The sequence below is a fragment of the Oncorhynchus nerka genome, linkage group LG10 (genome assembly GCF_034236695.1).
Source record: "Oncorhynchus nerka isolate Pitt River linkage group LG10, Oner_Uvic_2.0, whole genome shotgun sequence".
NCBI lineage: Eukaryota > Metazoa > Chordata > Actinopteri > Salmoniformes > Salmonidae > Oncorhynchus > Oncorhynchus nerka.
In genome coordinates this window covers 57058861-57071621 of record NC_088405.1, presented here as the reverse complement: position 1 = coordinate 57071621, position 12761 = coordinate 57058861, and the positions used below count along the sequence as shown (strand labels likewise).

Genomic DNA, 12761 nt, shown 5'->3' with positions numbered 1-12761 from the left:
CCACAAATGCTGATGCTCCAGATACTCAAATAGTCTAAAGAAGGACAGTTTTATCGGTTCTTTAATCAGCACAACCGTTTTCCTTTTAAAATGATCAACTTGGATTAGATAACACAACGTGCCGTTTGAACGCAGGAATGATGGTTTCTGATAATGGGCCTCTGTCCGCCTATGTAGATATTCCATTAAAAATCTGGCATTTCCAACTACAATAGTCCTTTACAAGAATAACAATGTTAACACTGTATTTCTGATCAATTTCATGTGATTTTAATGGACCAAAAAATTTTGCTTTTCTTTCAAAAACAAGGACATTTCTAAGTGACCCCGAACTTTTCAACGGTCGCGTACATTTTAGGTTTCCCCCTAGCATTACACACCTAATTCCACTAATCAACTCACCATCAAACCTTTGATTAGTGGAATCAGGTGTATAGTGCTAGGGGCAATCCTGACCAGGCCTGCAGATAAGAGCGAGCGAGAGGCCCAGACCCAAAAAGGACTCTCAGCTGGGTTAGATAACACATCACATTGAGGTATTTATTTTTTACTGGCAGGAGAAAGCTCTCTGATAAACTATACATCTGTGCTGGCTGACAGGGCTCTCCTTGTCAGAACAAGAAGAACTTCATTCAAATCCTTGTCTGGCTCATTTCAGTCATTTAAGGAAATGGATAAACTACTGCATGTCTCATCTTACTCTCTCCTGATTAAAAAGACTCATGAACCATCACAGCACACAGAAATCCCCAGTAAACCTTGGGCAACATTGGCCCTCACCATCATGACATAAAGTGCCCTTATGTGAGTACTGTGTTGGCAGAAATATTCCTGATGAATCCAGAGGAGTGATAGAGTTTATTCAGAAGGCCTTGTGCTGCCAGTCCCAGTGCTCTTCTGGCTCTTGAAAGGAGTGTTTCGTTCTGCTCTTGCTCTGTAGACCTGTACTGCAGTCTGAGTGGAGCTGGCAAGACTTCAAGGGCCCAAATAGAGGGAGAGAGAGAATTCACATCTCGTACACATACTTTGCGTGATATAGGGGATGGTTTCCATGGATACGCAGGAATGACGTTGTCCCCTTTGATTCTGGGTATCGACGATGACATTAAGTGTTAGAATGTGATTGACAGAGACACAGCATACAGACAGACACGGAGATATGTCCCGTGTCATCAGGGCATCAGTGTCAGCTCTTATTTGTTCAAAGATATAATACCATTTTCATCACAACGGCAATGGCAACCTCGTCAATAAAAACACTTACTTAGTCAAGAGGAAGAGGAGAATGGACTGTTATAACATAAGGTCAGAAAGGTAAGAAGAGGACATTTCATTATAGGGGTCATATAAAGGGTCTGGATTGAAGGAGACAGTCTGACTGTTGGTCGGGGTAAAGTGTTTACCAGGGCCTGAATGAGCTGAAGCAGTGCCGCTATTTCTGCCTCGTCCCCCTGGGCTTGCCTGGATGAGTACCCAGCCATGCTGTCTGGGAGTAAAATAATTCACAGGCTGCTTCACTCATAGTGTTTTGAGATTTAGCCATACCATTACTGTTAGTGTTTTGGGATTTAGCCATACCATTACTGTCAGTGTTTTGGGATTTAGCCATATCGTTACTGTTAGTGTTTTGGGATTTGGCAATACCATTACTGTTACTGTTTTGGGATTTAGCCATACCATTACTGTTAGTGTTTTTGGAATTTAGCCATACCATTCCTGTTAGTGTTTATAGCAGACATCGCTACTCTCAGAAATGTAGATTTCAAATTATATAAAAATAAAACTGACAGATTTGACAAAAAAAAAAAAAAATCAACTGTGTGTGAATGTGTGTTTGTGTGTGTGTCTGTTTCTTTGTTCTACGATAATGAATATAATGTATCCCTGGAACATTGTATTATCATGCGTATAAACATCCATGTTACTCTGGTTGAGCCCCAGGCTGGATGTGTGGTAATTGGAGACGCAGGACGGAGACTGATATTGACCTCTCACAACCCCGCTGACTCAATCCCAAGGGCAAACTCAGCAGATCCAAGAGGCCAGTGTCACCGTAAGGCCATTTCTAATGCACCACCACACATGCCAGCTGTTTGTCCTTGAACACACACACACAAGATCCCTAAAGTGGCCTGTTTTAAGGGAAGAGAGCCTCCTTTAAAACAGACCAATTCAGGTATCTGGAAGTATATGACTGATGGAGAAGTTAAAGCATCCAGTGCCTGCTGCTGGTATGCCAAGGCAGATGAGGAGGATGGAGTTCTGGGTGACATTCAGTCAAATTAGCTGCATTCGCCTTTTATCTGTCTGTCCATATGGGGGGGGGGCGTCAATGGAATGGAATGATGCTCATCAAAGACATCAGCACTGAAGTCAGTGACTGGTAAGGTGTCAGGGGAGTTTTTTTGAAACACTCCATCATTAATGTCGGATTTGCAGTCAATTAGCTGTGGAAATGTGGCAGAGAGTGTCTGTGCTCACTAACAAGCTGAAATGAGATGACATGCAACCTCATTCATCATGCAATTATTAACTGTCAGTGCTGATGATTCTGTGTGTTTACAGTGGGGCAAAAAAGTATTTAGTCAGCCACCAATTGTGCAAGTTCTCCCACTTAAAAAGATGAGAGAGGCCTGTAATTTTCATCATAGGTACACTTCAACGATGACAGACAAAATGAGAAAAAAATCCAGAAAATCACATTGTAGGATATTTAATGAATTTATTTGCAAATTATGGTGGAAAATAAGTATTTGGTCAATAACAAAAGTTTATCTCAATACTTTGTTATATACCCTTTGTTGGCAATGACAGAGATCAAACGTTTTCTGTAAGTCTTCACAAGGTTTTCACACACTTTTGTTAATATACATCTGGTAAGAGCGTCTGCTAAATGACTTAAATGTAAATGTAAATGTAAATGTAATGTAAATGAATACGTGTGTGTGTGTGTGTGTGTGTGTGTGTGTGTGTGTGTGTGTGTGTGTGTGTGTGTGTGTGTGTGTGTGTGTGTGTGTGTGTGTGTGTGTGTGTGTGTGTGTGTGAAAAAGAGAGAGGTGTTTATTTTTTTTTGCTATTTCTTCTCCTACTGTACTGTATAGGCATCAACCCAAATTGTTACTTAATCAATTCAACAGCATTTCACCACTTAGCATAAAGCACGCCATAACTATTACTCTAAACAAAGCATACCTTTAGAGTAGTCTTCTCACAGCCGAGCCTACCTTCGGATAGACGAAAACAAATGCTCCTTGAATGCAGCGTCAGGCGGAACCTTTCTCAAGGCGCGGTCAACAGCGCCACGTTGCACTCCAAGCAGGAATATCTTGCCTGGATGTCTGGTGAGCATGTAAAGCTTTGTTTGATACAGTTTTATGGTTGTATATCGGCTCATGCAAACCTGTAGTAAAAAATATAATTTATTAACGGTAATTGTTCGTGTCATCTAATTTTGCTCAGCGAATTAGTAGCTAGCTAGAATGCTTCAGGCTTCCAAACAGCAAACAAAAGTTTCGTCCATAGTATTGCAGTGACCTATTTATGAGCGTGAATAACGACTCTGCCACTCAAGCTTACTATTGTGGCACAGTCCTTTGTCGAATATATGCTGGGCTTCGCACCAAAAGGCTGATGGTTCGAGCCGCACTCCCTGCCTGTTTCATTACAGTATGTTGACAATATGAAATGTACGTCTTCTAATCTAGGCCAATAAAACAACATAAAAATTACAAAACAAGGTTAGCTGCTGTTAGCCCAGTAGTTCAGCTGCTGCATTCACCAAAACATGCATAGGCTGTAGTGATGGGTTTACTCACCGTAATGGTTTGTCTGATGTGTGTTTTCTTTACTGTGTCAACTCACCATGGCAGCTCAACCAAGACAGAATTTCGATTCAATTAATTCAGGAAAAGTTACACTTCAAACCAGTTGTGTTATGACCATCGAAGGACATGCTTTATTTACGTGAGTGTTGTAAATAGCGATGCTCTGACTCCATAATTTAGGCGTCAATGAAGAATCAACTGCATTTCAACTCTGATTTTGTGTTGCTTTAATTTAAGATGCATTACAATGTTTTTGCTTTTGTCACATTTTGGTGTTAACGTGGTCATCTACTCATCTCATTGGGAATAGTGGGTTATCTTACATAAGTTTGCAAATGCGATGATGCACGGAATGCTTTATTATATGGTGAAAATGTGCTTCCCCAAACTTGAAACTCTTATGTCTAACTATCTTAGCTGGCATGCCCAGAAAAACAAGCATTAACTAAATATATGGAATTAGACTCACATTCCGTTCAATATGTTTCCCAGATATTTGCAGGGATGCAGAGAAGCACACGCCAGTGTGTGTGTGTGTGTGTGTGTGTGTGTGTGTGTGTGTGTGTGTGTGTGTGTGTGTGTGTGTGTGTGTGTGTGTGTGTGTGTGTGTGTGTGTGTGTGTGTGTGTGTGTCAGTCACCAGATCTCAACCCAATTGAACACTTATGGGAGATTCTGGAGCAGTGCCTGAGACAGCGGTTTCCACAACCATCAACAAAAAAACTAAATACGTTATTAATTGTGGAAGAATGGCGTCGCATTCCTTCAATAGAGTTCCAGACACTTGTATAATCTGTTCTAAGGTGCATTGAAGCTGTTCTGGCTCCTGGTGTCCCAACGCCCTAAGATACTCTATGTTGGTGTTTCCTTTATTTTGGCAGTTAACTGTATGTGGCAGTGATGCGACTGCAGATAGCTTCTGGCTAACTTCTTTATGAGATGGGTTGTACAACCTGCATACCTTGACCAAATTAGATCTGAACATAGAGCTGGGGATTAGAACGCATGCAGCAGTAAGGGATTGTGTTCATCTAAGAAACCATGCTTTCATGTTGTACTGATGCTGTTGTGGTTGATGTAAATGTTTTCTATGTGGTTCTGTTGTTGTTGAAAATGTCACTGCCCACTGTGTTTATTCGGTCCAACCTTCCTTTCCCTTTATCCGGCGTTTGCTCTGCTGCCGCTGTCCACGGTGCTGAAATGGTTCTCCCTCTGCTGCACTGCGAGCGGAGTCTTATCTGACGGGCTGTTTGCAGTTAGAAGCTACGGCTAGGGCAAACTAATCTAAGTAGTCTACGAATTAGTGGTCCGGTGTCTTCTATTAAAACGTCAGATTGTAAAATGCACTCAAACATAATGGAGTAGGCCTTTCTAACTTATTATTTCACATTTAAATGCTGCACGGCGTCTAGATTCAGATGTATTGGCCATGTAGTCAGAGACTGTACACTAATCGCTCTTGCGTTTTTTCCTGTAGCCTCATGGCGTCGCTCCTCGCCAACTCTATGCTGTGTGTTTTTAGAACACTCCCATTTCGTTTTGAGCTATATGAGCAGGATTTATCCACACAGCCATTTCATTGCGGAGCATAACACGGAGTACTGTAAGATAGACCATTGGCCTTTGGGGTTTTGTGTAAATACTGAGCTTATTTATATAATTGTTTATGCGATTGCCATAAGTGAATATGGCGGTATCTACTACATCATGCGGATCTAAATGGCGTTTGCAATGTGCTATGCTTTTGCTTGCTATCGTGCGGGCCTCTTTTGCGGACATTCGATATTCTGTTCCAGAGGAGACAAAGACAAAACATGTAATCGGGAGCTTAAGTAGTGACCTTCGTTTGGATGTTAAGCGACTGAGGGTTCGGAAGGCCCGAGTTGATTACCAGGGAGAGAAACGGTACTGTGGAGTAGACTTGGACTCCGGAGATCTCATTGTTCTCGAGAGAATCGACAGGGAGACGCTTTGTGAAACTACCTCACCCTGTATCTTGCATTTTGAGTTCATCCTGGAAAATCCTTTGGAGCTGCACAATATTGGGCTGGAAATACAGGACATAAATGACAACGCACCTCTTTTCCCCAAGGATTTAATCAAACTGGAAATAAGCGAATCTGCAACAACAGGCAGTAGATATAAAATAGCTTCTGCTCGAGATTTAGATGTGGGCATTAACTCCGTTCAAAGCTATGTGCTTGGTCAAAATGGTTATTTTGTTTTAGATGCAAAAATCAGCAAAGAAAGGTATATTGAAATTGTATTGCAAAACAGTCTCGACCGAGAGAAGGAAGGCGAACATTATCTAATGCTAACGGCAATTGACGGGGGGAATCCACTTCGGTCTGGTAGTGTTGCAATAAATATTCTCGTAATTGATGTAAATGATAACGGTCCAATATTTTCGCAAGCTGTGTATACGGTAACCGTTTTTGAAAATTCACCACAAGGTACCTCCCTGCTCAAGGTAAGCGCAACTGATAAAGATGAGGGTGCGAATGGTCACATTACATATTACATTAATCATGCGTCTCAAAACACAAAGCGTTTATTCAATATTGACCAAAACAGTGGGGAGATTACTGCAATTGGCGAGCTTGACCACGAAAAGGCCTCCTCTTATGAAGTGGAGATACAGGCGGAGGATGGTGGGGGGCAGGCCGGACACTGCAAAGTCCTCGTTGAAATATCGGACATAAATGACAATGCACCCACAATAACTGTGAAATCAGTCACCAATCCGATTCCAGAGAACATCCCAGCGGGCATTGAAATAGCTGTTATTAATGTAAAGGATCAGGACCATGGAGAGAACAGCAGAGTGAAGTGCAACATTGCGGAAAACCTACCTTTTAAACTCCAATCCTCAATTAAAAATTACTTTACCTTAATAAGCAGCGCTCCTCTGGATCGAGAGCAAATCTCTGACTATGATGTCACCATAATAGCAACCGATGGAGGAACGACGTCATTGTCGTCAAGTGTTATTTTGAGTTTCCACATTTCTGATATAAATGACAACCCACCTATGTTTGAAGAACAATCCTACAGCGCCTATGTGACTGAAAATAACAAGCCTGGCTCCTCTATGTGTTCTGTTACTGCCAGAGACCCAGACTGGAGACAGAACGGCACAGTGGTCTATTCTCTATTGCACAGTGAGATCAACGGTGTTCCGGTGTCCTCATTTTTATCCATTAACGGCGACACGGGGGTGATCCACGCTGTGAGAGCATTTGATTATGAGCAGTTTAGGAGCTTCAAAGTCCACGTTGTAGCCAGAGACAATGGTTCTCCTCCCCTCAGCAGTAACGTGACTGTGAGTGTCTTCATAACAGATGAGAATGATAACTCTCCCCAGATATTATACCCTGCTCCAGCAGGGAACTCCTTGATGACTGAGATGGTCCCCAAAGCTGCCCTGGCGGGGTCCCTGGTTTCCAAGGTGATAGCTGTGGATGCTGACTCTGGACAGAACGCTTGGCTGTCATATCTCATCGTGAAATCGACTGATCCGGGACTTTTCACTGTTGGTGTCCACAGCGGAGAGATCAGGGCACAGCGGGACATTGCTGAATCTGACAGTATGAAGCAGAACCTTGTTATATCAGTGAAAGATAACGGACAGCCCTCTCTCTCTACAATCTGTGATGTATATTTACTCATATCAGATAACTTGGCTGAAGTTCCAGAACTGAAAGACATGGCTTATGAGGATAGTTCCAAACTAACTTCCTATTTGATCATTGGTCTGGTCTCTGTTTCCACCTTTTTCCTGACTTTCATTATTCTCATCCTGGCCGTGAGGTTCTGCCGCAGTAGAAAGCCTAGAATGTTGTTTGATGGAGCAGTCGCCATTCCCAGCGCGTATCTCCCTCCCAACTATGCAGAGGTGGATGGAGCTGGAACTCTGCGCAGTTCTTATAACTATGATGCATACCTGACAACGGGCTCACGCACCAGTGACTTCAAGTTTGTCAGATCTTACAATGACAGCACGCTGCCTGCTGATCAGACACTGAGGAAAGAAAGCAAAGCTCAAGATTCGTTAGTGGACACCAAGGACTTGAACGAGGTAGGATTGTAAATATTTGTGCTAGTACTGGTTGTTGTCATTTAATTTGAGCCCAAAAGCATGATTGCTTTCCTATAAATGTTACTTACATATCTTGCTTCATTGTTTTTAATTGTGCAAACGGTTGATCGAACTTTTTTACTCTGAACAGCCTTTCAATACCCTCGGTCTACAGCGTACAATTTCAGCATTTCGTTTGAAATTCTTCATAATTGTAAGCCTATTTCCCCCATTATGACTTTGTCCCTGTTGTTTTCTGTTTGCATCATGTCTGTATTCATCATGACATCACCATTGGGACTTCTAATAGGCTTAAGAATATGATTATTAGATACATTCAGCTTCACATATTGTTAATTTGATTATGCATATTACACATTAGCCTACAGCATGGCTAGGCATCCGATGTCCTACTCTGGTAATGAAATCGTTCCTTTATTTAGTCAATGTTGATATGTAACACAGCGGGTCGCTGTTGGCTTACAAAAGCAAAAATACAGATTGAAACCCACCCACTCCTGCCCCCAATCCGTCGTTATATTTTGTGTGGTGACTGCTTTCTTGCTTAAAGCCTTTCATGTTGGATACCCTTACCAAGGTAGAGGTCATATTTGCAGACGTTTTTGTATATATAGCCTATACTAAGAGGTTTGGGATCATTTGATTAATCTGAATTTTATTATGGAATATAAAAGAGGTTCCATATTGAGGCGAGGGCGATGGACCACCTTTGTCTTCCTATTATTGACCGTCCATCAGTGTGTCGGGGATATTCGCTATTCCATTGCAGAAGAAATTAAACAAGGTTCTGTGGTTGGGAGATTTTCTCAGGATTTGGGCATCGATGTAAAAACACTGTCCACCAGAAGACCAAGGATCGAATTCGAAGGTAGTACACGATACTGCGACATTAACCAGAAGACTGGAGATTTGATTGTGAACGAGCGGATGGACAGAGAGGAGCTGTGCGGACAAAGGCCGTCGTGTGCTTTGCATTTTGACTTCTTTTTGGAAAACCCTCTAGAGTTGCACCGTGTCACACTTGAAATCCAAGATGTTAACGACAATTTCCCAACATTTCCCAATGAAGTAATCAAATTAGAGATCCGAGAATCGGCCAATAAAGGAGAGCGATTTTCCATTGATGAGGCCCTCGACACAGATACGGGAGTCAATTCAGTTCAGGGTTATACTCTATCGGCAAATGAACATTTCACCTTGTCTATTCACACAAGTGCTGATACGGGTAAATATGCAGAGATTGTACTAGAGCATGAACTAGACCGCGAAAAACAGGACGAACTATCACTTATTCTGACAGCTTATGATGGCGGAAAGCCACAGAAATCTGGCACAGTGGTTATACAGGTCCGGGTACTAGATGCTAATGATAATGTCCCTGTATTTACGCAGTCTATTTATAAGGTGAGTGTCCCTGAAAACGCTCCATTGGGTACTGCCGTGGTCACTGTCAGTGCCAGCGATGCAGATGAAGGGGCGAATGGACAGGTTACATATGAATTTAGTCATATTTCTATCAAAACAAAAAATACTTTCTCTATTGATCCAAGAAGTGGAGAGATTCAAATAAAATCAATGATAGATTTTGAAGATACGTCGTCATTTGAACTGCGAGTTAAAGCTAAAGATGGAGCAGGTCAGGCTGCTTCATGTAAAGTTATTGTCGACGTCGCTGATATTAATGACAACGCCCCAGTCATACTTATTAAGTCATTCAAATCACCATTGCCAGAAAACTCACCAACCGGTACAGAGGTCGCCTTCATTTATGTACAGGACAGAGATTCTGAGTCCAATGGCAAAGTAAGATGTTCTATTGAGCAGAACACATACTTCAAATTGTCCCCGTCAATCAAAAAACACCTTTCCCTAATAACTGCTGTCGAATTGGATCGTGAGACACAGTCAGAATACAACATCACTCTTATTGCAACCGATGAAGGACATCCTCCACTGTCCTCATTTCAAACTATTACGTTAATTGTTTCTGATGTGAATGACAACCAACCTGTGTTTGACAAACAATCCTACAACGCCTACGTGACTGAAAATAACAAGCCGGGCTCATCTATGTGTTCTGTTACTGCCAGAGACCCAGACTGGAGACAGAACGGCACGGTGGCCTATTCTCTATGGCCCAGTGAGGTCAACGGTGCTCCGGTGTCCTCATTTGTATCCATTAACGGAGACACAGGGGTGATCCACGCAGTGAGACCATTTGATTATGAGCAGTTTAGGAGCTTCAAAGTCCACGTTGTAGCCAGAGACAATGGTTATCCTCCACTCAGCAGTAACGTGACTGTGAGTGTCTTCATAACAGATGAGAATGATAACTCTCCCCAGATATTATACCCTGCTCCAGCAGGGAACTCCTTGATGACTGAGATGGTCCCCAAAGCTGCTCTGGCGGGGTCACTGGTTTCCAAGGTGATAGCTGTGGATGCTGACTCTGGACAGAACGCGTGGCTTTCATATCACATCGTGAAATCGACTGATCCGGGACTTTTCACTGTTGGTGTCCACAGCGGAGAGATCAGGGCACAGCGGGACATTTCTGAATCTGACAGTATGAAGCAAAACCTTGTCATATCAATAAAGGACAACGGACAGCCCTCTCTCTCTACAACCTGTGATGTATATTTACTCATATCAGATAATTTGGCTGAGGTTCCAGAACTGAAAGACATGACTTATGAGGATAGTTCCAAATTAACTTCCTATTTGATCATCGCACTGGTCTCTGTCTCCACCTTTTTCCTGACTTTCATTATTCTCATCCTGGCCGTGAGGTTCTGCCGTAGGCGAAAGCCTAGAATGTTGTTTGATGGAGCAGTCGCCATTCCCAGCGCGTATTTCCCTCCCAACTATGCAGAGGTGGATGGAGCTGGAACTCTGCGCAGTTCTTATAACTATGACGCATACCTGACAACGGGCTCACGCACCAGTGACTTCAAGTTTGTCAGATCTTACAATGACAGCACGCTGCCTGCTGATCAGACACTAACAAGATGTCCAGATACATTATTAGAAGGGAGTATCACCACGCTCAACACTGCAGGAGAGACTAATGAGGTAAGCCTTCACTCATCTGAGATACCACCGTTTGTACGTGAGTTGTTTCATTATGTGAGAATGGGTTATGCATGATGAAAATACATTCTGGGCCCTAATGGCTTATGCCATCCTATAGAAACAATAGGTCTATACTCGTTTTAGATGATAACATCTTAGTAGGGTACAATGTGGAATTGATCCACTCATTGTTTTGATTGATTGGTTGAGTTGTTTCTTCTCTTCTCTGTGAGGAGTAATTCACTAAGGGTTTGATTTGATGGAAGCAGTTTGCTCCTTGTTTGTTTGGCCTGTGGTTTCGTATAATTAAAACAAGCAACGCAGTTTCGGTTGCTTTTAGTTGAGCATGCCTGTGATGTTTTCTTCACAGATGTTCTATTGGAGTTGACAACAAAGCTTGATGGAGATAGGAAAATATGGTTTAGACTACTTTTGAAAAGGAATCAGGCATTTTATAATAAATGGATTGTATTGACCTGGAAAGAGTTTTGAATGTATTTTGAAACTTGATTACATATTGTTAGGATGTGTGTTCGGCGTTGTGCATTAAAATCCCCATTGCCTACCGTTTTTTTGCAGTCGCCTCCATTTCAGCACCGGACCAGTGGACACCGAGGTGACTGTTTTAGTCTCCTGAAGTCTAACTGTCGAAAACTCAAAGATAGAATGCGAAAGAATTAGCGTTATTTTGATGACTAACGAAACATCGATAGTGAAATCGACAGTTTTCATGATGGTTGAAATATTTTATTATCCAGGAAAAATACACGTTGCAACTAGTCTACTAATGGCTTATTGTGTGACTATTTAGGCATATTGTGTACGTTTCTCCTAATAGCGTACCTCATCCATGTCTTCTCATGATCATGTCACGATGAGGTTACCACTGATTTGAAGCCTATATCTTTCATGTTTTAGTAAAGTCGTCTGCGTTTGGAGAATATGATACATTCTAAGAAGGACACATGGAAAACAATATTAGCCTACGAGAATGCTGTTTTTCTGATAGACTCATGATGTCGCTTTCCACCAGCTAAGTACAGTTAACTATATACCTCCACCTACTACGGGGGAGTAGGCTCCATACAGCGGGTCGCATTACCATTTCTCACTGAAAAGCGGTTAGACATTGTAATCTTTCTTCCGTTTGGCTATTGATTGTGGACAATTGGCCTTAATTGCTATTAGACATTGAAGATGGTCTACAAAGGCCGTACGTTTTTTGAAAGAGCTTTTCGTCTTTCTTTTTGCCTTGTCTTCATACACATCAGCAAAGGAAACGTGAGCTATTCTATACCAGAGCAGGTGAAACGCGGATCTGTAATCGGAAAAATACTCAAGGTTCTGATGTTGGATGTTATTTTTTGGTTTAAATTACACTTCGTTTTTCACAGTTTGAAGTACACATTCAAACAAAATAACCTATAGACTTCCTTCGGTTTCCTATTTAAATTTAGTACTGTGTAGGCTTATTTTTTTCCGGATTTCTTAGTAGGCTGGTGTTTCGCCGTGATCTCTACACCAATTCTCAAAATCTTTCTATTTGTCTTTTTACATCACCATGTAGGTTCAACAATAATTTTTTTCGATAGTAGTATCGTTTAGGTAGAAGCTTAAACAGTTTGTCTATGGCATCCTGATTCATATGTTTAACAGGCACTGCAACTGTTATTCGTCTTTAAGGAAGTCTGGTTGTTGTATTCGCCCATAGTAATTCTGACATGCAGTAGGCTAAGCGTATTTTCTTACCCGGTTTTAGAGTCGCTG

General features: G+C 41.9%; 2 protein-coding genes across 2 annotated transcripts; both read left to right on the top strand.

The window, feature by feature from the left end:
- Positions 1 to 5425: 5425 nt before the first annotated feature.
- Positions 5426 to 7913, top strand: LOC135573717 (protocadherin gamma-A11-like). Its single transcript, XM_065023358.1, has one exon. It carries the CDS (start codon positions 5511 to 5513, stop codon positions 7911 to 7913), a length of 2403 nt encoding a protein of 800 aa, XP_064879430.1. The 5' UTR covers positions 5426 to 5510.
- Positions 7914 to 8523: 610 nt separating this feature from the next.
- Positions 8524 to 11069, top strand: LOC135573582 (protocadherin beta-16-like). Its single transcript, XM_065022847.1, has one exon. It carries the CDS (start codon positions 8583 to 8585, stop codon positions 11067 to 11069), a length of 2487 nt encoding a protein of 828 aa, XP_064878919.1. The 5' UTR covers positions 8524 to 8582.
- The last annotated feature ends 1692 nt before the right edge of the window (positions 11070 to 12761 follow it).

What these genes read in the sequence shown, in the direction of transcription:
- LOC135573582 (XM_065022847.1), top strand. Translation starts at nt 8,583, where the DNA reads ATGGAATATAAAAGAGGTTCCATATTGAGGCGAGGGCGATGGACCACC.
- LOC135573717 (XM_065023358.1), top strand. Translation starts at nt 5,511, where the DNA reads ATGGCGGTATCTACTACATCATGCGGATCTAAATGGCGTTTGCAATGT.